This window comes from Phaenicophaeus curvirostris, chromosome 6, assembly GCF_032191515.1.
Source record: "Phaenicophaeus curvirostris isolate KB17595 chromosome 6, BPBGC_Pcur_1.0, whole genome shotgun sequence".
NCBI classification, from domain to species: domain Eukaryota; kingdom Metazoa; phylum Chordata; class Aves; order Cuculiformes; family Cuculidae; genus Phaenicophaeus; species Phaenicophaeus curvirostris.
Genome location: NC_091397.1, coordinates 2,548,001 through 2,570,494, shown reverse-complemented (window position 1 = coordinate 2,570,494; position 22,494 = coordinate 2,548,001). Strand labels below are relative to the sequence as shown.

Below are 22,494 nucleotides of genomic sequence, written 5' to 3'. Positions count from 1 at the left end.
CCTGAGGGCAGGAACCATTTCCTAGAGTGGGCAGAACCAGCTGCTCCAGAAGAAAATGTAAGAATCCTTGTGGAGTAGATCTGCATTCCCATTGTATTTTCAATTTTTTATCAGCAAGATTTTCTTTCTCCTGAGGTAACTCTGCAAAGCAGTATCTACTTTAGTTTGTTTATGTGCTGAAACTGGAAGAGTTGTGATGTTTGCACCAGAAAGGATTTGGGTTTTTTACCTCTTATCTCTACGCAAAATAACCAATGAAGGTCAAGGACCTGAGAAACACTTAAGGCTTCTCATCAGCCACTCTTAAAATAGGGATAAAACTTCCAGACACCAACTGGCATCACATCAATGACATTTGTTGGATGTTCAGGCACTCAGTCATACCTTCCAGCTTTAGCTGTCTAAAAGGTAGGTGTTTAGGCTGTTTCTAGAGTGGATGGAGAAAGATAGGGAAATCCAGACAGTGATTCATCACATCCACTAAAAAGATACCTATCTGAGGAAGGAGGAATTGCCTTCAGAAGATGCCCAGCTTTCTAGAGGGAGGTAAGATGATTAGCTCAGATAGTTCAGCATTACATGGCAAAAATTAAGTGAGTGAATTTTATCCAGAGGTCTGTTAGGAGGCTGTGCTGTCACCCAACAGAGTACAGACACAATTCCTTGTGTGCTTGGAAGCAGAAGGTGTCCTCAAGCTTTCTAAAAGAACCCTGTTTTGAAAATGGAGTTGTCCTAAGTTGGTCGAACACTTCCTCAAAGGCGAATTGAATCTTCCCAATTTAACTTGAAAGGAGATGTCTCAAGATAGCTTGAGCCAGCCAGACATCAGGATTATTATAAGACAAGTTCCCATCCTATAAGCAAGCAGGAATTTTTTTGACTGGAACATAAAGTCCAGTTCCTGAAACATTTTAAAGGCATTTTCCCTTATTCAGTCACTTGGGCTCATGGACAATTATGCTTAGTTTGCTCGTAGGCAAAGTTGTCTATCTCTGCAACCCCAGAAGGCTACTACCCCAACATGCCAAGAAATTAAATCAAGATCTCTTCAGAGCTCCTGCCTTCTTTTGTGGTCATTTCCCAGGCTTATGAGAAGTGCATGAAAAAGTCCTGAACACCCTTTGACCTCAAGGCAATCTGCAAGCACTGTTCGTCTCACAACCACATCACCCTTTCCTCCAATGTCTAAATAGCGTTTTATGTGTCTCCACATGCCTAAAGCTCTTCAGGGTTCAGGGGTTGGCTGTGAAAAAGGGGAATATGAACATTATATTAGTGCCCAGAAGGTCTCCGATTACAAGACAGGCAAAGCTTGTGAGGCATCAGTAGACTATCTGCAAACTAAAAATGCACTAAAATAATTTTTATTGAAAATGTAGAAATGGCAGATTTGGGGTTTTTGTAAAGCAGTTGGTTTATTTTTTTTTTCAGGAAGAATTCTCAAGGGTACTGAGGTTAGAGGCACATACCCAAGTTGCTAGGACTCAAACCAGGTTGTGAGCCATGTGAACAGCCATGTGAACATTCTTACCCCCGAAATAAATGAACCATCTTGTATTTATTGCACGGTAAGAGCAGTTACCACAGAAAAACTGGCATCTTATTAGTTCACACCCTAACTTACCTCGTGGTAATTTGTTCATGTGCCCATCCCCTAAGGTACAATTCCCAAAGTGAAGTCAGAGGATGTAATATCCCCTTTATACCCATAGTCAGCAACTTAGTGGTTAGGGCACCTACCCATAGTATGGGAAAATGAGCTTCATAAGTTTCCTCTGCTTGATTTGAAACAGGGTTTTGAACCTAGCTCTCTCAAATCTTGGTAGCACATCTTAGCTGAAAGATTATGCTGTTCCACAAAACTACTGAATCAATTATTCGTGTTGATTGAGTCTTGGCTAGTACTGGAGATTCATCCAGACACCTCCGGAACTCAGAGCAGAAGCTCTCAGCTTAACACCCGTAGTATACGAGACTTGGGTGCAGATCACGAAAGGTGGTATATGTATGGATTTTGCAAATGCCAAAGCCCATTAGGATACACACAAAAGTTCTGCAATTCTGTCTTTGCATGCCACAAAACCCCATCCAGCTCCTAGTCAGATTTTGCTGCGTGTTGTCAGATGTATACAAGCCTTAACTGGGTTCTTTCTCTCTCCTGCAGTGGGATAGGAGATGGGACTGAGAGATACGCTTGTAATTTACATACATTATTACTGTATGTCCCTGATAGCATGTATAATAATATGCAATGTATCAGCCTAACACAGGAAAGACTCTCCCTGCTCTTGGGCTTGATCTCAACCTGTGTGACGCAGCTTGGTGCCTGCGTATAGAAAATGAACAGAACTGCCCAGATATTTAAGGACAAACACAAAACTAAGCAGCACTCTCCTGGCTCAGAACCAAAGTATAAAACAACTTGTAGGATCAAGATCTAAAGGAGCTCAGAGTTTCAGATTACTCCAAAGTCTATTAAAGTCAAGGGAAGATTTCCTCTGCATTCAACCTGTCTTTGGAGCAGAAGCTAAAGCTAAGGAGAGGAATAGATTCATGTCTCTACCTATGCATAGATGTGCATAAACAGCCATATGTGTTTTCTTAGTATGTATGTATGCATGTATGTATGTATGTATCTATCTATCTATCTACCTACCTATCTATCTTCCTTCATAATAGGCACTTCTTTTCTCCAAAGAACCCTCAAAGAAGTAGTTAACTGGACTTTTCCAGGAGATACCACTGGGAGCTGCTAGCAGCTCCACCAGGGAAGTGGGTGCATTTCTCCAGCTGTCCTGCTCCCATGCTTGGAAACACAAGCTGGTTGTTCTCACAAACTCTTAATTGCTCTCATTCATTCTGTCTTGGAACCCTCCACTAAAAATGCTTGCAGTGCACGGCCATGCTGTCAAGTGCCTCCCAGGTGAAGGACACACGGTATGCATTTTCCTCTTATAGGAGACAAGCCGTGGCTTGGAAGCATCCCTCCATCCTCCTTGAACCTAACAAGAAGGTTAATTCACTTCGTCTCTTCCTATGTCTATCAAGGCATGGCCCACTTGCTGCATGTTCTCCTTCCTCCCACAAATCACAAAGTCAGACTGAGGAGGAAGGGGGAGGGAACAGAGGATGAATGAAAAAAAAACTTGAGCAAGGAATTATTCTGCAGGCACTGAAACTTGTGAGCGCTAACTTCTCTGTCCTCCTGTCTGGATTTCTAATGCCCAAGGAATAATGCACGCACACATGCACACATGTGTGTTCTTACTCACATGCACACACACATATGCGCACGCACATATGCACGCACACTGCAGCCTCTCCCTTTGGGAGGGCATCAGTTGCATCTCTCCTCTACTTAAATGCCCATTTGTGCAAGGCTTGTGGGTATCCAATATTTTTGAGAACCTCTACGAAACGAATCTCAATGGGTCAATGAGTTCAAGTATCATTGAAGGGATAAGCAGGCAGCAGGGTTGCTTATGTCTTAGTTCAGGCAGAAACCAGCTGTGAGACAGACTAGAGGAGCAATGTGTCTGAGAGATCTTCCATGAGCCCCTCCCTGTCCCCAGCCTGCCAATCCCTCCTGGTCCACAAAGTGCGTGCCCTGAAGGGCATCAGTCCCTTTGCACAAACTCTCCTCTGACAATTAAAGCTTTGCATTGAACACACACTTTAGAAGGGCCTGAATTTTACAGAGAAGGGGACCAACACGGGCTGAAAATTACTCAAATTGCACCTGATGTGTCTCCATCTACTCTTTCCTAATGTTAATAATAAAGTCTATATTAGCATAGTAGTGCCTAAGGCTAAGTTCATGCCTAACTTAGCACCCAGACAGTTTTTGTAGCAAAACCTATGTAGAAACCTGAAATTTAGGCAGTTTAGAGGGCTGTTGACATCACTTCTCTCACTCTTCCATTATCGTGTTGCCACCATATTCTTCAGACATCAAAGAAAATCCCAGGCATCTCTCCTGACATCTTTAAGATCAAGGAAATTTAAGATAAGCCAAACTCTTCCTTATTCACTGTAACAGAAACAGTCTGGGAACTTGAGGACTAGACAACACAAGTATGTGAATAAACTTGTACAGATCTTATCAGCAAGGTCAGCAGAACGATAAAAATATCAGGCTCAGGGCAAGACAATATGAGTTGGTGACTCTTGGCACAGTGATTTCACAATTATGATTGGCCTTGAGGGTGGTCTCTGTCATGGTACCTCCGCTTGGCAGCATTACTCGTTAAAAAATTGATCCAAATGGATATTTCTTTGATGAATGATGTTCCTACAAGAGCATCTTTCTTGAGTTAGCCTTTGTGTGGTAGGCTAGGACCACAGAAAACCAAAAAAGGACAGACTTATGAACAACTACAAATTCCTTGTCCATAGGCTCCCACAACTATGGGCAGGATGAGCCTAAGGATTTGGTCATGATGGAGTTAAAGCATCTGACATAACCTTGTTTATCCAGAAGTCAGGCAGCCAACAAGTCAGCTTGGTTCTCTTGACCACCAACATAGAGAGATCAGCTGCTACAGAGAGAGTCATTCTGTCTAAAGATTGGCATTGCAAATAGGTCTGATGAATCACAGTGAGGAAATGTCAGCCTTCATTCATTGACTAGAAAGGGAGCTTAGATGACTACCTCAGATGAGATGTCCAGCTCTGAGATAGAGTATGACGAAACCTGCTCAGCGTGGCTGCAGTGCGTAAGGATTATGTACATCTCTACCATGGAGTAAACAAACCTTAACTCTTCCCTCATGCTGTCTGTTGTACTGACTCATGTGTCCATCTGCCCTGGCTGTTATCCTCACCTAAGTGTTTTTTTTTCCTTGAGACAGTGAGTCAAATGCAACTCCAGCACAGCTTTTCCTCCTGTACCTCTGTCTCTGCTCAGTGACCCTGTGCTGTACACTGAAAAGGGAAGGGTGCAGCCTGTTTCTTCCAGAGACTGTAGGAAACTGTCTTGTTTTCCAGCTTTCTGATTCTCATCTGTCCAGATCACCAAGCTATTTATTTAGGCTTGTGGTGGACAGAGAAGTGATATGACCAGATGTCCTGTGTCCTAAAGGTGTGCCCTTGATTTATCTTTTTCCTCTGGATTATCACAGGGTCTGCAATTCATTAGATAGCCATGGTCTTGCATGTTGTCCTACCTGTCTTGTACTAGAGATGGACAAAATTCAGCTTTTGTATGCAAGAATAAAAACAAGAGTCTGTATTTCCCTGCTTCTGGAGCTTCTGTGCAGGACAGAATTTCTCAATATAGAGTCATAGAATCATAGAATTTTTAAGGTTAGAAAAGACCTCCAAGATCAAGTCAAACCATCAACACAATACCAGCATGCCCATTAAACCATATCCTGAAGTGCCACATCTACAAGTTTTTTTGAACACCTCTAGGGATGGAGACTCCACCACTGCTCTGGGCAGCCTGTTCCAATGCTTCACCACTCTTTCAGTAAAGAAATTTTTCCTAATATCCAATCTAAACCTCTCTTGGTGAAACTAGAGTCTGTTTCCTCTAGTCCTATCACTTGTTACTTGGGAGAAGTACCAGGTTCAGTGGTAACAGAGGACACCACTGTACCTGTGGTTGTAAATATATGCTAGATTGTATAACCTTCAAATTTGTTTCTGTACGAATTAGTTTCTGTACTACAGTTTGGAGACTCTTCTGGTAAGCGTTATAGTTCTCTTGTAATTTTAGTGAAGCTGTTAGAAAGCTCTACTAACAACACATTTCCTTGTATTATGACTTAGCTTGAACCTTCCATTCACCAGGAGACTGAGACTACACATTGCATCAGCAGGACAGATGGACTCAATGCTCCTTCCTATCACAGACTTCCCATATGCCTGTGGGCAAGTTGCACCGAGGATTTCAGTGGCCACTGAATTAGCATTTCCCCGTCTGATTCCCAATCTTCTGCTAATGTGTCTTATCTATTCTCTTTCAACTCAGTTGTTTGCCCCATCTGTCTGGACCGTATACTCTTTCAGGCAATAACTAGTTCCCACTGTGGCCTTAGTCTTCTGTTGCAAGTGACTTTTAGGTTTTGCAATCAATCCACTAATATCCATGACTTGTCCTGTTAGAAAAAGGCTGTGAACCAGTAAGCTCCTTCCTTGTTCAGCTGATATTCTTGTTAGTAATGACTCAGTGCTAAGTACCTCTTATATCCACTACTTCTTCACCATTCTGATTTAGGTATATTTAATCCAGCCTGGGGCACATGAGTGGATGAAATGATCTCTGGATCTAATGATTTAATGATGGTAGAAGCTGTTATACCTATTATTGCAAACCCACAGTGGGAAACATCTCAACTAAACTAAGGTGCCTAGTAGTTCGACAGCTAAATTGGTGCTACTTAACTTCTGTTCTTTCTACAACATGTGAGGAGAAATAAGCACTTCAATAAAAGCAAAAGAGCTAATCCACTTCTCCTCATATTCAGAATGAGCTGAGGGTATTCATGAACCAGTCACCGACAAGGGGCAGCTCAATAAAATTAGCTAATTGATCAGCTGCAGCAATGCAGTCAATAAGTCCAAGGCATAAAGCAAGAATTATATGTCAAATAGCCTTGCACTTCACATCTTGTGTCCTTTTCCACTTAGCCTCTTATTGTTTTTTCTGAGCACTTCTACCAGCAAATCTTTCCAGATGGTGACCAAGCCACACCTCTGCTAGTGCTGCAGCAAAACAGTTTTCAGGATCTGGAAAACAGGCTGCTGCTTTCTTTCTCTGTAGATTTACATTATTTGTGAATGGGAGCATATGCACGCCTTGAAAATAAAAACCAAAACCAACATACTCTGTTCAAGCCAGCCAATGAACGGGTTAGGCTAGACTGAGCTTCTCAGTGCCTGGATCCCTCTCTACCAGAATAGATTGTATCAACACACACTTCAAAACGTCTTTAGTCCTTCCTAGCATCTGCACATTTTCTGAAGGGTACTATTCACAGAACTTACAGGACATCTTTCCACCACCAGTGTGAAGCCAATCCACAAGGAGAGGCAACACTCCTGTGGCATGCAGGATCAAATGGGGTACCCAGCTCTCCTGGTCTGGATTATTATGGTAAATTATTTCACAATAAACACATCTGGACTGCTCTTCCCATGGAAGAATGTGCAAGACATTGATACATTTTAAGAATTCCCCTCAGAGATATTGGATTTTTGCTCAGGTCTTTTATACTTACATGGAATTCAAAACCAGGACTTCAAGTGATAGGTTTTTAAAGGTAATTCAGTCACTAAAGACATAAAGCGATGCCCACTAGGATTTTCAGATTTCCAATGGAAGCATCCTTTTTTAGTATTTTCATGTCTAGGTAGACTATAAAATGCTTAGATATTGGATTCATCCATCTAAAAGGAGATATCTTTCTCCGACCTAGTCATCCAGGATCCTGGCAATGGTTAGAGAACTGGCACAGTTGGGACGTGATTCATCTCATGCATAAGTAAATGTCTAACATATGTCAGGTAAGTTGCATCCTATTTCTCACCAATAACTCTGAAGGGAACTTGGTGAGAAGAGACTGCTAAGGCTGCAAGGTGATTCTTCCTCCAGGAGGGATAGGAATCAAATCTAGTTCTCCCCAAGCCCAGCATTAACCAGATTTTTATGCCTCTAAAGGAACTATGGGTTTCCCAGTAAATTCTATGTATCTTATCTGATGCCCAGCGGCGTTTGCCCAGTCTTCACTGGGCTTTGGGTGGGGTGCCACCCATCCAGCAAGAGCTTAGGCTGTCCTGTTTCTTCCTGGTTACTGTAGGCTCATAAAGAAATGGAAAGGCTCCCGTAAGTGTGTCCCTCAGCCTGCAAAGGATTTGGAGTTGCTTTCTGTCACGCCACAACACTGTCTAGCAACAAGCTCTATTGTTGCTCCTCTGGGGGCAGAAGGACAAACTGAATGGTAGGCTTGGCAACTGTTCAAGGAGTTTCATTCCTGCCTTCCCACCCCTTAACAAATATCTCTATTAGACAAGGTGCACCCTTTTGGAAGCAGAAGAAACCCCTGCTCTGCTCAGCGCTGCTTAGCTTCATGTCATGGGCTTGGCTATAGCAGAGATGGGCTCTGCCTTTTCTCGCTGCCCTGTCCCACAATGTGAATCCTGTTGAATAAGAGCGACTCCTTGGAAACCTGAATGTGAGTGACTTCTGCCATAAACCTGCATCTTCCAAGAGAGATGGAGAGGAAATAAGAACCTGGAAATGGAAATTAAGAGATACAGACTGGGAGAAGAAAAAGGGATTTGATTTCAGAGAACTGAAAGTAAAACCAAGTCAGAGGAATTCTCAAAAATGCATATACAATTATTGCATTAATGAGAGTGACTGCATCCTCCGCTGAGAAAACTGTCATGGCAGGGATGTAAGAAAGCCATTTTACATCTTTTTTAAGGTTTTGATTTAAAATTCTATTCCAAACTCGAACCAATGACTTGTGGGTGTAGTCGGAGGATGGTGGGAGATTCTGGGCGTGTTTGAGGATAAGGAGCTTGAGGAAGATGTATTTGTGCTCTGGAGTGTGCTGAATTAGAGGCAGGATTAAATACGTTACAGAGAAAGCTGTAAAACACTCAAGCTGCTTAGGTTTTCAGCAGCTGTCCTGAAACACGACAGAATATCAGATGGTGTGAATTTGCTGAGGAGAGGGGTGGCCCAGAGGAGGCTTTTAGCACCAACCTGGATGGCATGCATGTTCCTGCAAGAGCATACATACCATGGCCATTCCAATGCACCGATGAGCACGGTGCACTAAAGAACTTATTAAAATGTAGGAAAACAACAGAGAAAATGTTCCTGATTTTATATTTGCACTAGGCAATGGGAAATAAAGCTAGGAAATAGGCAAATGGGCTAGTTCTCAAGGAGGTTTCCCTGTCGTGGCTATAACCTAACCAGACCTTGATGACAGTGGTGCAGGTATCTCTGAGCTGATTGCCTCAACTCCTTCATAGCCAAGAAGACTTGACCTGTCAAGCTCAGTTAAATGACTATCGTTAATTGCACCATGAGGAAGTACCCACTTCTCCCCATCAATGAAAGGAGCCAAGAACACCTGGATTGGATGGAGACATCAAAATTTCAGGCATGTAATCAGTAAAATTAATTCCACCCCAAGGCTTTGTTTGGTTGCCTGCAGATAGGCATCAAGTGCCACTATGATGCGCTAGGGTTGTCTTGACTGGCCTCCTGCTGCTGCTGAGGAAGGAATGTGTCGTCAGTGGGTTGTATACAGTTCCTTCCAGGCTTCTGAAGACAACTAGGATGCCATTGGGCATCTTAACTGGAAGTAGAACATATGTACGGACATCTTATGGGAACTCGGGCATCTTCTTTTTTAGAGTAGATGTCTTTCCTGGAAGACATGCTTAGGCTGACCACCAGCTTTGATGTGTGGTGACCAGGAGAGTTTCCATAATATGTGACAGACATGATGCCAGGTCAGAAATGCAAGAGTCTACCATGATCTGAGCTCAAGGAACCCCTGAGGCACTGTCTGAGCCTTCTAGAAAAATCTGCTCCAACACATTTCTAGATGACAGAGCCCCCATGGAAGAGGAGAAACAGCCATCACAACACGTGAGATGCCTTGTAAGGCCTGTGATGTGAGAAAGGAACCAGCTCAAATCCTATGATATGACTTTGTTGATGAAGTCTGAGAGTGTGCAAAGATGCAATAAAAGTATTTCACACCAAAAGAGTGTGGAGAAATATCCATGTTGGAAAACAGTGACAGCATCCCTGTTGAGAATTATCATTACAAAAATATAAAACATAAGTGGCTACTATTTACACCAAAGCAGAAACAGTGGTGAGGAGACCAAAGGCACCTTGAACTCCTTTGATGGCCCAGGCTCTACAAATGCAAAGCACTCTCTGGGTATCAGCAACACCCAGGTGGGAAGGGGACTGTGAATATGCAGGTGACAAACAAGGAAAAGGGACAAACAACATCTTTGTGATGCGTAATGCTCTCCCTTGGCTTACTGGCTGTTTTTAAAAGCAGTTCCCTATGTTAGGAGTTCTGAACAAGGGAGTTAATGCATTGGTTCTTTTTCCCTTCCGTTGTTCTTTTTGCAGGCACTGGGAGAATTTGGAGTGAACTGGTGAACTGATGAATTTTTATATGTTATGTTAAGGTGATAACAGGACTTAAAGCAAACCTTGCCACTTTTAAAGGGACAGGAGGGGTGAAAAGCATTATGGTTGGGCCAGGCTAGGTGGAAACAGTTGCCAAAGACAGCGTGAGGAGTTGCTTTTCTACAAGAACAACCCTGGGCCTGATCAAGCAAAGTCCTGCTGGATACATCATGGAAGGGCTTCTGACTTTCCAGACTCTCCTGAGTATTTATTTCCTGCCAGTATTAAGCCCCACTGAATTGTCTTGGCTCTTAGGGTCCTTGGACCTTCATTTGGTTCTCAGTAGCATCAGCAAAGCAGAGATGGGTTTAATGAAACAGGATGGGAACAGCTCTTGGGGTAGTGCCCATCCAGCCTAAGCAGAGCATGTGGACAAAGCAGATGTGTTCTGTGCAATACTTCTGCCCCTGCTGTTTTCTCTTCCATTTCACTATATTCCAGTAGTTTTAACTGGCATCATGGTCCCAGCACCTGCCACCACCCGGCTGAGCAGAAAGCATCAAGATCCACATAACTAAAAGACACTGGGTACATATTTTGAGCCTTGGAAGCTCTCCTCCTTCTTTGCAACAATGGTCTCCAGACTGCCTGCACACTTCACCTGCCCTTATCCCACCTGTATAGCTTTTCTTTTGGGAACCAAAATAAGATCATGAGTCCAGTCCTGCTCTGGGAAGAAGATTTCAGCATGGATGTTGGTGGGAGACGGACAGATCCATCCCTGCTCGCAGGAGGCTCTGGGGTTGGGGCTTCACGCTCCTTGCGTAGCCAGCTGCCTTCATCCTGCAGCATATAGCTCAGCTGTCCAAAGGGAGCATCCGTGACTCAGAGCCCAGAGGATTCCCCCTGTGACACACTTGTGCAATGCTTGTTAAGTGCTGTCATTATGCCCAAGAAAGCCCTTTGAAATGCAGCCGGGCTATTTGAATCATGCACTCGAGGAACACAAGCGCAAATGCTGAGCAAGGCAAAAGTGGACACGTCGACCCATGGTTGTCCCACTGCACTTTTCTTGCACGATCATACGTGCAAAGCAAAAATGTACGATCCTTGTGAGGTCTAGCACAGAACAGCCTCCTTACCCTGCTGCTTTGCCCCTGCGCTAAGCACTAGTGATGTGGGAAGAGGTGCAGAGACTGGAAGTCCCTATCTGGAAAAGTGACAGCACTACTGGAGTCAAGTTGGTTCATCCTAGATGCAGGAAGCTAGATGCAAGCAGGAAAGCGATGCCATAGGTTTGGGATGGAGACATCAGTGACTCAGCCTCATTTCTCCTGGTACAATCAGCAATCCTTGTCTTTTCTTTACTAGCAGAGACCACAGACTCACAACAAAAGCCAAGGCTCCTCTATCCTGATCCTTTTGAGGGAACAGTCAGAAGACTTTTTTGGTCAACAGAAAGCAGGGCTATGGCCACCTCACCTCTTCCAACTCCTTAACCTGCAGCAGATCTAGCTTTAGAGATAGATTTGAAAAAAAGAAATGTCATGTGCACAAGTGAAATGGCTCATCTAGGTGGCACAGGAGCTCAGAGCGGAAAACAGGACCCAGTTCTGGGCCCCTCCCCACAAGAAGGATGTTGAGGCTCTGGAGAGAGTCCAGAGAAGAGCAACAAAGCTGGTGAGGGGGCTGGAGAACAGGCCTTATGAGGAGCGGCTGAGAGAGCTGGGGGTGTTTAGCCTGGAGAAGAGGAGGCTGAGGGGAGACCTCATTGCTCTCTACAACTACCTGAAAGGACGTTGTAGAGAGGAGGGTGCTGGCCTCTTCTCCCAAGTGACAGGGGACAGGACAAGAGGGAATGGCCTCAAGCTCCACCAGGGGAGGTTTAGGCTGAACAATAAGAAAAAATTCTTCACAGAAAGGGTGATTGGGCACTGGCAGAGGCTGCCCAGGGAGGTGGTTGAGTCACCTTCCCTGGAGGTGTTTAAGGGACAGGTGGACGAGGTGCTGAGGGGCATGGTTTAGTGTTTGATAGGAATGGTTGGACTCGATGATCTGGTGGGTCTCTTCCAACCTGGTGATTCTATGATTCTATAACATCTACTATCCTTGAAGCAAATGCTTCTTTACCCTGCCCTTGTGCTGTGCACTGCAATAGCACCCAAGGATGTGAGGCCTATGCAGAAAGGTCTTGAGAAAGAAGAAAAGACCTGCCTTCTCCTGGTGAACCGAACAACCAACTGCCTCTACACCCAGCCCTGCTTCAGGCTTATTGCCAAGGTCCAGGGCAGGGCCTTTAAATTCTTCTGCCTCTGCTTACCTACCTGCAAAATAGGAATAAAAAACATTCTCTCCCTTCCTGGGCACATATCAGAGCTTAAGCCATGTAAGTAGGTACTCAAAGCTTTCCAGGTGAAGAGTTTTAGAGGCGTTCAAATGTCTGTAAAGGACATATTTTGCCTCTGGGGCTACTTGAAAAGGGCCGAAGAGCAAAATGAGTCACCTTTCCTTATTTCAGCTAGGAAAGGCTTGCTTGTTTGAAGCAGTGCCTTCATTCAGTGTTTTGAATATCAAGTTGATGGTTTTCAGGTTAACTTATCTAATGAACTCCTCTTAAAATTGAAAGAAAAACTAGCAATGAATATGTAGCAGGACAATACAATTTAAAAAAATGCATCTAAAATCTGAGATGACAGCTTTTCTTTTACACATACTGTGCTTTTTGAGAGAATCACAGAATCACAGAATAACCAGGTTGGAAGAGACCCACCGGATCATTGAGTCCAACCGTTCCCATCAAACACTAAACCATATCCCTCAGCACCTCATCCACCCGTGCCTTAAACACCTCCAGGGAAGGTGACTCAACCACCTCCCTGGGCAGCCTCTGCCAGTGCCCAATGACCCTTTCTGTAAAGAATTTTTTCCTAACGTCTAGCCTAAACCTCCCCTGGTGGAGCTTGAGGCCATTCCCTCTCGTCCTGTCCCCTGTCCCTTGGGAGAAGAGCCCAGCTCCCTCCTCTCCACAACCTCCTTTCAGGTAGTTGTAGAGAGCAATGAGGTCTCCCCTCAGCCTCCTCTTCTCCAGGCTAAACACCCCCAGCTCTCTCAGCCGCTCCTCATAAGGCCTGTTCTCCAGCCCCTTCACCAGCTTTGTTGCTCTTCTCTGGACTCGTTCCAGAGCCTCAACATCCTTCTTGTGGTGAGGGGCCCAGAACTGAACACAGGATTCGAGGAGCGGTCTCACCAGTGCCGAGTACAGAGGGAGGATAACCTCCCTGGACCTGCTGGTCACACCATTTCTGATACAAGCCAAGATGCCATTGGCCTTCTCGGCCACCTGAGCACACTGCTGGCTCATATTCAGTCCTCCCTGTGTTTGAAACTGGGACTTCTTGCAAAGACCTTGCCAAATTTTCAGTTCCTGCTGTGAGAAAGTCCTCTTGTGTGATCATGGTCCAGTCATTTAATGCCACCAGCAAAGCTCCTCCATGCCTGGACTATGCCAGCAGCAACATAAATACCATTAGAGTCTGTTTCTGCAGTCCCACTGTGAAAAAATGGAGATGGAAGAACACTTCCCTAACCCTTTGCACGCTATACCCCATGCATGGACCAGGCAAAGGGCTCTTTCTTACCCTTTACATCTACATATTAAGATCTCCTCCACCCAGTTGTCCTTTATTCCCATTGCTGCTTAGCTGCAAATCACCCATGCTGTGCTCTGGAAAATCTCACCTGGTGGGCCAGTTGTTATCTAAGAATAGGAAATTTTTTTAGGAAAAATTTTTTCACAGAAAGGGTCATTGGGCACTGGAACAGGCTGCCCAGGGAGGTGGTTGAGTCACTGTCCCTGGAGGTGTTTAAGGGACGGGTGGACGAGGTGCTGAGAGGCATGGTTTAGTGTTTGATAGGAATGGTTGGACTCGATGATCCAGTGGGTCTTTTCCAACCTGGTGATTCTATGATTCTATGAATAGGCTAAACCATCATTCCGCGACTCTACGCTGCCTGGCAGAACAGGGCCGTGTAACATACTGTTGTAACATAGATACTTGCGCATAAAGACAATTCCCAAGCCTTGGGCAAGGGTGGGAGAGGGCTGCATGTGCAAGGATTGCTCCGTATACAGCTGAGATGCAGCCACCTCTGCAGAGGACCATGACAGCTGTTTAGCTTCACACCACAACCTGCTTCAGTAGCAAAGGAAATGAAGATGAATGCCATCGCCTTGGAAATGTCAAAATCCTCAACTCCAGCTAACCGAGCAAAGTGAGTAAATGCAATTCAACTTTCCAAGCTCTAGAGATTGCTTTAGGAGCTCTGGTGCCAACACGTATGTCTCACGCTGTCCCTTGGGTGACCTTCTGCAACTCTGCTTCCCTCCTGGCTAACAAGGGATGATCATCTCTCACTTAACACAGTTGCTGTCTGCCAAACTCAAGCTTTGCTTTCTCAAGTGTGGAGCTTGCCAAGAATCAGCTTGGTTCTCCAGGATTTGCAACAAAAAGAAAATGGGGTTTCTCGTGGGATCCAGAACCTGGCCTGGCTTTCAACCACGCCATTGTCAATCTGGGGTTGTTCCACCCACCTTGAGGGGAAAAGATCCCGGGAGAGACCTTAACCAGAGCACAAGCCTGGACTTCATCCATGCACTGCTTTTATCACAGTAATGTCATTAACCTCTTACAGGGACACGTTCAGGGGTTGCACCTGCACATTACTGGAGTACTGCCACCAGGCTACCTGTCTTTCTGTTGGCAAGGCTCCCTCCCACCCTGCTCCCATGCTCTTACATTTCCTGAATTGCAAAAAAAAAATAGAGGTGGAAAGATCTGTTATATCACTTTCTCCAGCCCTCATGGGCTGCAAAGTGGCTGCTGCAGGACATCACAGGCTTTGGCCAAGCTCATCCCACATAGATGAGTAAACCAACAGAGCTCCTGTGACCAGCTGGGGGGAGTAAGCAATAAGAAACCAAGAGCAAACCAACAGAGATCACAACCAGGAAAATATTCCTGACACGTGTTCTTCATGTCCACTTTCCAAACACCAGCCTGGCATTTCCAGTACTGCTGCATTCACTTTGCCATTAGTGGTGATGGTTCTGTCCTTGCCCAGCTCATCATGGGGCTGATCTCATCCCACCCCGCTTAGGATGTGACACACGCATTAAAGAGAGCAGCAGAGAAGACAGAAGCTGTGACACAACTGATCAGACTGATGACAAAGCAATGACACCACATGAAGTCCCAGACCGTCCTTATCTCTTCCCATGAGATGTCCTCCTCCAGCCCTTCTCCAGGCTTTAACTATCTGCATCCCTCAACAGACACCATGCTGCCTTGCATCCCAAGAAGAATGGCATTTGAGATGCCAGCTGGTAGGTTTCTCCTGTGGTTAAGAGATCTGCCTGTACTTCTTATTCAGCCCAGAGGTTCTCTCCCATGATCATGTCACCCAGTACCAGCCTCCTGGGCTATTGGACGTGAACATCCCCAGCACTCAGGCTCTGTGTTCATTTTTATTGCCGTTTTAGCCTCCTGAACCAAACCCTTCTGTATCATTTCTGCACCTGACTGTCCTCAGAGCAAGTCAGGCCTTATGCCACTGATTAAAAAGTAAAACAAAATTCTTTTTCCATTTCATATGCACTCAGTCAGCAATTGCAAGTTAGCTGGAAAAAGTAATTTTGTCTGTGCTGCCACTGTGACTCCGCAAGGACCCTAAAACCCAACAGGACAGGGTACATGTAACATCTAATCCTCCCCTACCCTTGAATTCTGCTTCTGAATTTCCTAAGCCTTCCTTCACTCACTCAGGTCTTTCTTCTATTTAAAAAAAAAAAAAAAGGAAAAAAAATGAACAGCACTAACAATTAAAAAAAATACCAAACTCACTCTTTTTGCTATTAATCTGCTTCCCTGGGTGTGGAAGAGCTGGTTGCCATTACCAGGTGTAGCTTCTTTAGGTTGAACAGAGCTGTGCTGCGTTGGACAAGGTCCCGTGGGGTTACTATGCCACAATAAATCATGCCAGCACGTCCCTAAAAACTTACCACATCAGACCGAATAGGAAACGGTGCCTTCTTCATTTACTATTTTTAAATAATTATTTTTAAAGCCTATTTCATCCCTCTCTGTAAACACATTATTGGGGAATTTTCTGTTTTCAAGATGCTCCCGTAGCTTTCTCCCCTGTTGTCACCGAAAGGATGAGGACGGAATGTGGGAGCATCGCTGCCCCAAAGGATCTTTTCCCTTTTGCTCCAGTGAACTTTTTCCAAAGGTACCATGCATCTGGGTCTGTGTGGAAGCCACCAGCCCTGCATGGTCTGATTTTAAACAGGTGCCCCCGTGCCACGATGCGAACAGCAACTGAAACAGCGCAGCCAAGTAAGGAGAAATTTTTAGAGGCAGATAGAAATTACAGTAACAGAGAGACGCCTGCTTGCTCCCACTGTCAAATACACACTAGATATTTCCTCCAATTTCTTTCCTTTGGGAGAATAATTAACTAAAACTTACAGGAAAATGTTGTTTCTCAGCCTCTGATTTGCTCAGATTGTCTCAAAGCCGAAAGCACTGTAAGTACCCACAGCTCTGTGTGCTTTAGGATGACTTTACGCTTTAATTAGGAACTATTCTTCATGGGGGGCACAGTTTGGGGATGGCAAATTACAGATTTTCTGCTGTAAGCAGTTAAGTCGCTATGAGCTTATATAGGGGAGGCTTTAAACAGAGATGGTTGAGATGAGATGTTTGCTGCTTGCGTTACCAGACTAAAAAAAATTCCAGGCCCTCTCTACAGCCACTTCAAGAAAAAAAAAAATTAAAAGAAGTCCAAAAGAATGAAATGAAATGAAAATAAAGTAAAGAAGCAAGACTGTTTTGCTACATCAGCTGGTTTGGAATTAGGCTATGCTTGACTAGGAGAAAAGAAACTGCACTCCCGATGTTGGGGTGTGCAGGGGTGCATCTGGGGAACCCCTGTGCCACCCTCCAGCCCTGAGTCGCCCAGCTCCAGGGTTGCCCCCCCAGCTCCAGCCATGGGGGTGGCCAGGGGTTTATAACTTGATTGAGGATAAATAAAGAGGGGAGAGGGGTGTGGGTGGGTGTGAGGGGGAGTTTAGGCAGCCAGTGTAACAGCACTCGGCCTCTCCTCCGACTCCCCCACCCCAATCAAAACCTCCTTTGCATTTCCATGGCCTAAGGGGGGTTGCTCTATTGGAGAAAGAACCGTCTGAAACCGCTGGTTGGCACTGGGAAAGGATGGAAAGGGGGGGAAAGAAAACAGCTCAGACCCCAAAGAGTCGCAGCTGCAGTCCACCTGCACACACCTGATGTCCCAGCGTGGAAAGGGACCTCCTGCCCCTCTCTCCACTGCTTCTTTCCCTGCCTTTCCCCCACCTAGGGAGCCGCCTTTCCAGGAGGGAGCAGGGAGCCGGGATACCGGGATGGGGATGGGGTCGGGGATGGGGATGGGGATGAGGATGGGGATACAGGGATGGAGATGAGTTTGGGGTTGGGGACGGGGATGGAGATGAGTTTGGGGTTGGGGACGGGGATGGAGATGGAGATGAGTTTGGGGTTGGGGACAGGGATGGAGATGAGTTTGGGGTTGGGGACGGGGATGGAGATGGAGATGAGTTTGGGGTTGGGGACGGGGATGGAGATGAGTTTGGGGTTGGGAACGGGGATGGAGATGGAGATGAGTTTGGGGTTGGAGACAGGGATAAAGATGAGTTTGGGGTTGGGAACGGGGATGGAGATGAGGACGGGGTTGGGGACAGGGATGGGGAAGGGGATGGGAATAAAGACGTAGCCGCTTTGCCCTCCTCTCCCCACGGTGGGTGACAGGGGAATATTTATGTTGGTATTAGAGGAATGCGTTTCCTTCTCCAATCAGGAATGCAAGCAGAGTTTCTAATTATAAGTTAGATGGTGGCTGGGAATAAAAGATTGCTTTTTAATGACTCCCGTCCAGGTGCTCTTTCTTGCCTGTCTTCTTCCCAAGAGCCCATTTGCATTTTATTGCTTTTCTCCCATCCCAACGAATTCCCTGCGTTCAGACATACCTGAAATAGTTGGAGAGGCTGCCTTCAACACCCTCACCTCTGCACGGCCGGATCGCACCTGAACCCGGCTCCCTCCCCTCGTCGGATGGGGGGGGTTGGCAGAGATTAAATGCTCTTAAAAAAGTATATTATTATTATTGGGATTTTTTTTTTTGGGGGGGGGATGCTTCGGGGTTATTTACCGCACCGCCTCCAGCGCGGAGCGGGGCTCCCGGGGCTGGCAGCTCCTGCAGGAGAGCATCTCCGCACCCGCGGAGCTGGAGGGCAAAGATTTGAACCCTCCCCGGCTTTGCCTGAGCCTCCCCAGCCCCGCGCAACCCTGCGCGGCTTCTGCTCCGCGCATCCTACGCGCTCACCCGCCTGCGCTAGGGCTTCCCTGAGCCCAATTACCTCCGCGGGCTAATTAGCGCAGATCTTGCAGTTACATGCCTTGCCCAGCACCATTTGCTTTTTTTTTTTTTTTTTTTTATGTGGGGGAAGAGAGAAAAAAAAAAAAGGCTCTTAAAGGCGTAGGGTGCAAAGCGCAGGAGAAAAAAACAAACCGGGAGCTGCAACGCGGACACAAAAGTGCGTTATCCCGGGGGAAAAGGGGTGCGCAGGTCCCCGCGGATCCTTTCCCTCCCCAGCCCCGTCTCTGCTCTCTACTCTGCTTTTCGAAACCAGCCCAGGTTGTTCAGCCTTCACCTCCCTTCTCTTTCTTTCCTTATTTTTTTTTCCTTCACCTCCTTGTTTGTTTTTTTTTTTTTTCTTTCTCCCTAAATATTCCTTAAAGCGAAGAGGGGGGAAAAAAAAAAATGTTTTCATCATTTCTCCCCCTTCCTTCCACCTGACTAGCTCGAAAGCACCTTGAACTGCTCATGTCAACTTGTATCATTATCTCTTTAATTCAGGCAGCGCCTTTTGTTCTTCACAGGAGAGGATCAAAGCACTTAAAAAAAAAAAAATAACTTTCCGATCGCTCTCGCTCGCTCTCTCTCTTTTACAGTAGGAGAAGGAGAGATCAGGTATAACCCAGTCAAAATAAACAAAGTGAATGCATAAATAAAAGAGGTGAAATGCAGGTTCTAAGAACTTGCTGGCGCTGGAACAATCCCACCTCTTTAGCTGAGTGGCAACGAAAGGAGAATTTCAAGTCATCTTAAGCGTAGGGGTTGCAGAGAAAGCAGAGGAGGGGTAAAATAAATGAAAATGAGAGGAAAAAAAAAAAAGAAGAATAAAACTTACCACCAGATTGGGTAACTTGACAGAGCCTGACTCAACCCACAAAGAAACAGGAAATATCCAAAAGAGGCCATTGATGAAAAGTTGTCTTTCTTTTTTTTTTTTTTAACCAGAGTTGCCAAAAACCTTCCTTTCTTCTGAGGCAGGATGATTATTTTAATAATAATAATAGTAATAACAATAATTTAAAAAGGAAAAAAAAAAGTCAAATGAAGTGAACTCAACCCGACCAGGTAAATCCTTTCTTGCTTCCTCTACTACTCTCAAGGAAAAAAAAAAAATCTCAGAGAGGTAAAAAACTCTTCTCTCAGCCAAGACACTGAAGGCAAATATTAAAAAAAAAAAAAAAAGTTTGAAGTAGCTCTCTTAAAAAGGACCCAATCAGCACTTATTGCCAAAGGGAGAATTCTGATGCTTTGGCTTGTTCTGTCAATCAGGAGCGCGAAGTCAGGAATGAGCTAATTGCAAGGAGATAGTGTTTTAATACTCATTAGGGGGCACGTTGGCCCACAAGCCAAGGGATAAAATGTAGTTTTAAAAAGGGGAAGGAAGATTTAGGGGGTTTAAATAGACAGGGGGGACCCCTGTGGATTTGGGTAGCTATAACAACCTGCCCGGATTTCACTCCCTGGGTCGAAGCTACTAAAATGCAAAAAAAAAAAAAAAAAGTGTGAAGTTTTTTTTTTTTAAAAATATATCATTTTCTCGATTTGCTCCTTCTTGCCATTCTGTCTTCTTCTCAAATCTCCGTTTCTTCATGGTGATGGTTGGGATACATTTTAACTAACTTTCTAGAAACTTTGGGTTGGTTCTTTTTTTTTTTTTCCCCTCCTTTTTTTCATTAAAAAAAAAAATAAAAAAAAAGAGGATTTACACCCAGACATGCACGCACACACACAGACATGCACAACACCCCCCAGACACACACAGACACGCACACCCCCCCGGACACACACCCACCCCTTCCCCACCAGTCCAACCAGCCAGATATCCAAGAGCTCCACTGAAGACATCTGCTAGGAAATCAACTTCTTCCATGTAAATCTCAATAAGGCTCATCCAGATCATCACAATTTCCAAGAGTCCCAGCTCCAGACTTTGCGAAGGCGCTGCTGCAAATGACTTCCTCCACCAGATCCACCCCACAGGGCTCTAGTAATTGATCTCTTTTTTAATTTCTCTCTCTCATATTGTAAGAATTTCTCTCCTTTCAGTGGCGGTGGTGGGGGGTGAGTTGGGGTATCTCGCACCGTTACAAAAAATCTGCAGGTTTTCGGTGGGGTGGAAACAAGAAAGAAAAAAAAAAAAAAAGAAAAATCATCATTTGTATTATTATAAAGACGTAGCTCCTCACGACTGGGTGCGCAGTTAGATTTGCTGCTCCTCCGGAACATATTGTTTAAAGCTTGCTGTATCTGTGAGCAAGTGTCACCCAGCTGACAGGCTTTCCCCTTACCCTGGGTCACTTGAAAGGGGGCTTGAGAGGTGAAAATGAGGGGAAGGAGGCACTGCAAGAGTGAAGAGATATTTTCTTCCTGGAATAACAACGAAAACTCTCTTTTATGTGATTTTTTTTGGTTGTTGCAGTCACTGCTTATTGGGGGTTTTTTTTGCCTTTATTTGTCACCTTTTATTTTTTTTTTTTTTAGGAGAGAGAGATGAGGATGAGATTTTCTTTATTTATTTGACTTGATTTTATTTTATCTGTAAATCAGAAAATTTCTGTGGCTCACACAGAACAAAGAGCGGTACAGTTTTTAATGACTTTCTTGGAGGAAGGCTTGCAACCCTGCATTAATGCAAATCAAAATGCGCTTTCTTCCTCATTGAGAATTGTATATAGATTTTGCCTTCGTGGGGAACATTTCTATTTACACACGCAGTGCTTTATATGCATATATATAAAGATATGTTTGTGTCTAGCTAGATGGAGAGATATATTCATTCTAGTGAAATTATACTAGAAATGCAGTTCATTCGGGGATATTTAAATCATTGGGAATTTGGCAGGGGTCGGGGCCTGATTATTTTCTTTGGGATTGGATGACAAGTGATTGCAAATGTGAGCTCTGGCAAGTGCTCCGAGATCTAATCGCCCCGTATAGCCAAGCTTGGGTTGATCCGAGCAGCTTCTCGCTTGCTTCCAGAGGAGGAACGGATGCTCTCTCTGGCTCTCCCAGCAAATCCCCGTGGTGTTGATGCTGCAATTATATTGAGTGCATTAAATCCAGTCCCCCACCCCCTCAGCAGCTCCCCACCTCCGAGGAGCCAAAAAAGGCTAAAGAGGGAGAAGGGAGTTTTATTGCATAATGTAGGATGAGGAAAACGAGGAGGAGGGTGGTAGTGTGTGAAAAATCATCTTAAGGACTTTCCCTCCGTATTAGAGAAAATCCCATCCAATTATAGCATTACTGGAAAGAACCAAACGCTGAGACTTTCAAAGGAGGGGATTTCTCTGTCTTTTCAAGTGAAATTGCTCACACTGCAGACTGGAACACACACACACACGCACACACACATTCAGACCCTGAGACACTCAGCGCCCGCCTGGGCATGGGGGCTTCCAGCAAACCAGGGATGGAGGGAGAGGAAGGGGCAGCACACACATCCCTTCCAGGGGTCGAGCTAATCTCCCCTCCTTTTGTTCCTGGGGAGAGATTTAAACATCCCCCAAAGCCTCTGCCCCTCCCACCAGGAAGCACCAGGCAACTTTACCTGAAGGTACAAATTCAGCCACTCTCCCTTTTCGTCTTTGCTTTGCAGCTGCTATTTGGGGAGGATGGAGATAATCCACTTTGTCACAGGCACAGACACACACACACACACAAGTGGGATGGTATTGATTTCTTCAGCAGGCAGCGCTGCTGCTTATGCTGACACCAACTGCTTTTAATTACACTGATAAAATGTAGTCGGGTGTAGAAAAGCTATTCCCATCGCTAGAAACTCTACCGTAGATTAATTATCTATTATCAACATTACCTTTGAACCAGAGCCCTTTAAGGACCAGATTTTTCAGTCCATTAGAGGCAGTAAAAAGACTGCCATGGGCTTTATGGATGTGAGACTGCTGGCATTT

At 45.1% G+C, this 22,494-nt stretch overlaps 1 protein-coding gene across 2 annotated transcripts in view; it reads right to left on the bottom strand.

Annotated features, from left to right (window-relative positions):
- The window catches only part of WNT3A (Wnt family member 3A), a 93,271-nt gene extending 73,748 nt beyond the window's left edge, over window positions 1-19,523 (bottom strand). Inside the window, exon 1 of one of the 2 annotated variants that reach the window (XM_069860415.1) lies at window positions 19,419-19,523. In XM_069860415.1, coding sequence (XP_069716516.1) covers window positions 19,419-19,489 — 71 coding nt within the window. In that variant the 5' untranslated portion in view covers window positions 19,490-19,523. Of the gene's footprint in view, window positions 1-18,194; window positions 18,239-19,418 lie in introns of those variants that run through there. The other variant, XM_069860416.1, reaches the window with a different exon arrangement.
- Window positions 19,524-22,494: the final 2,971 nt, after the last annotated feature.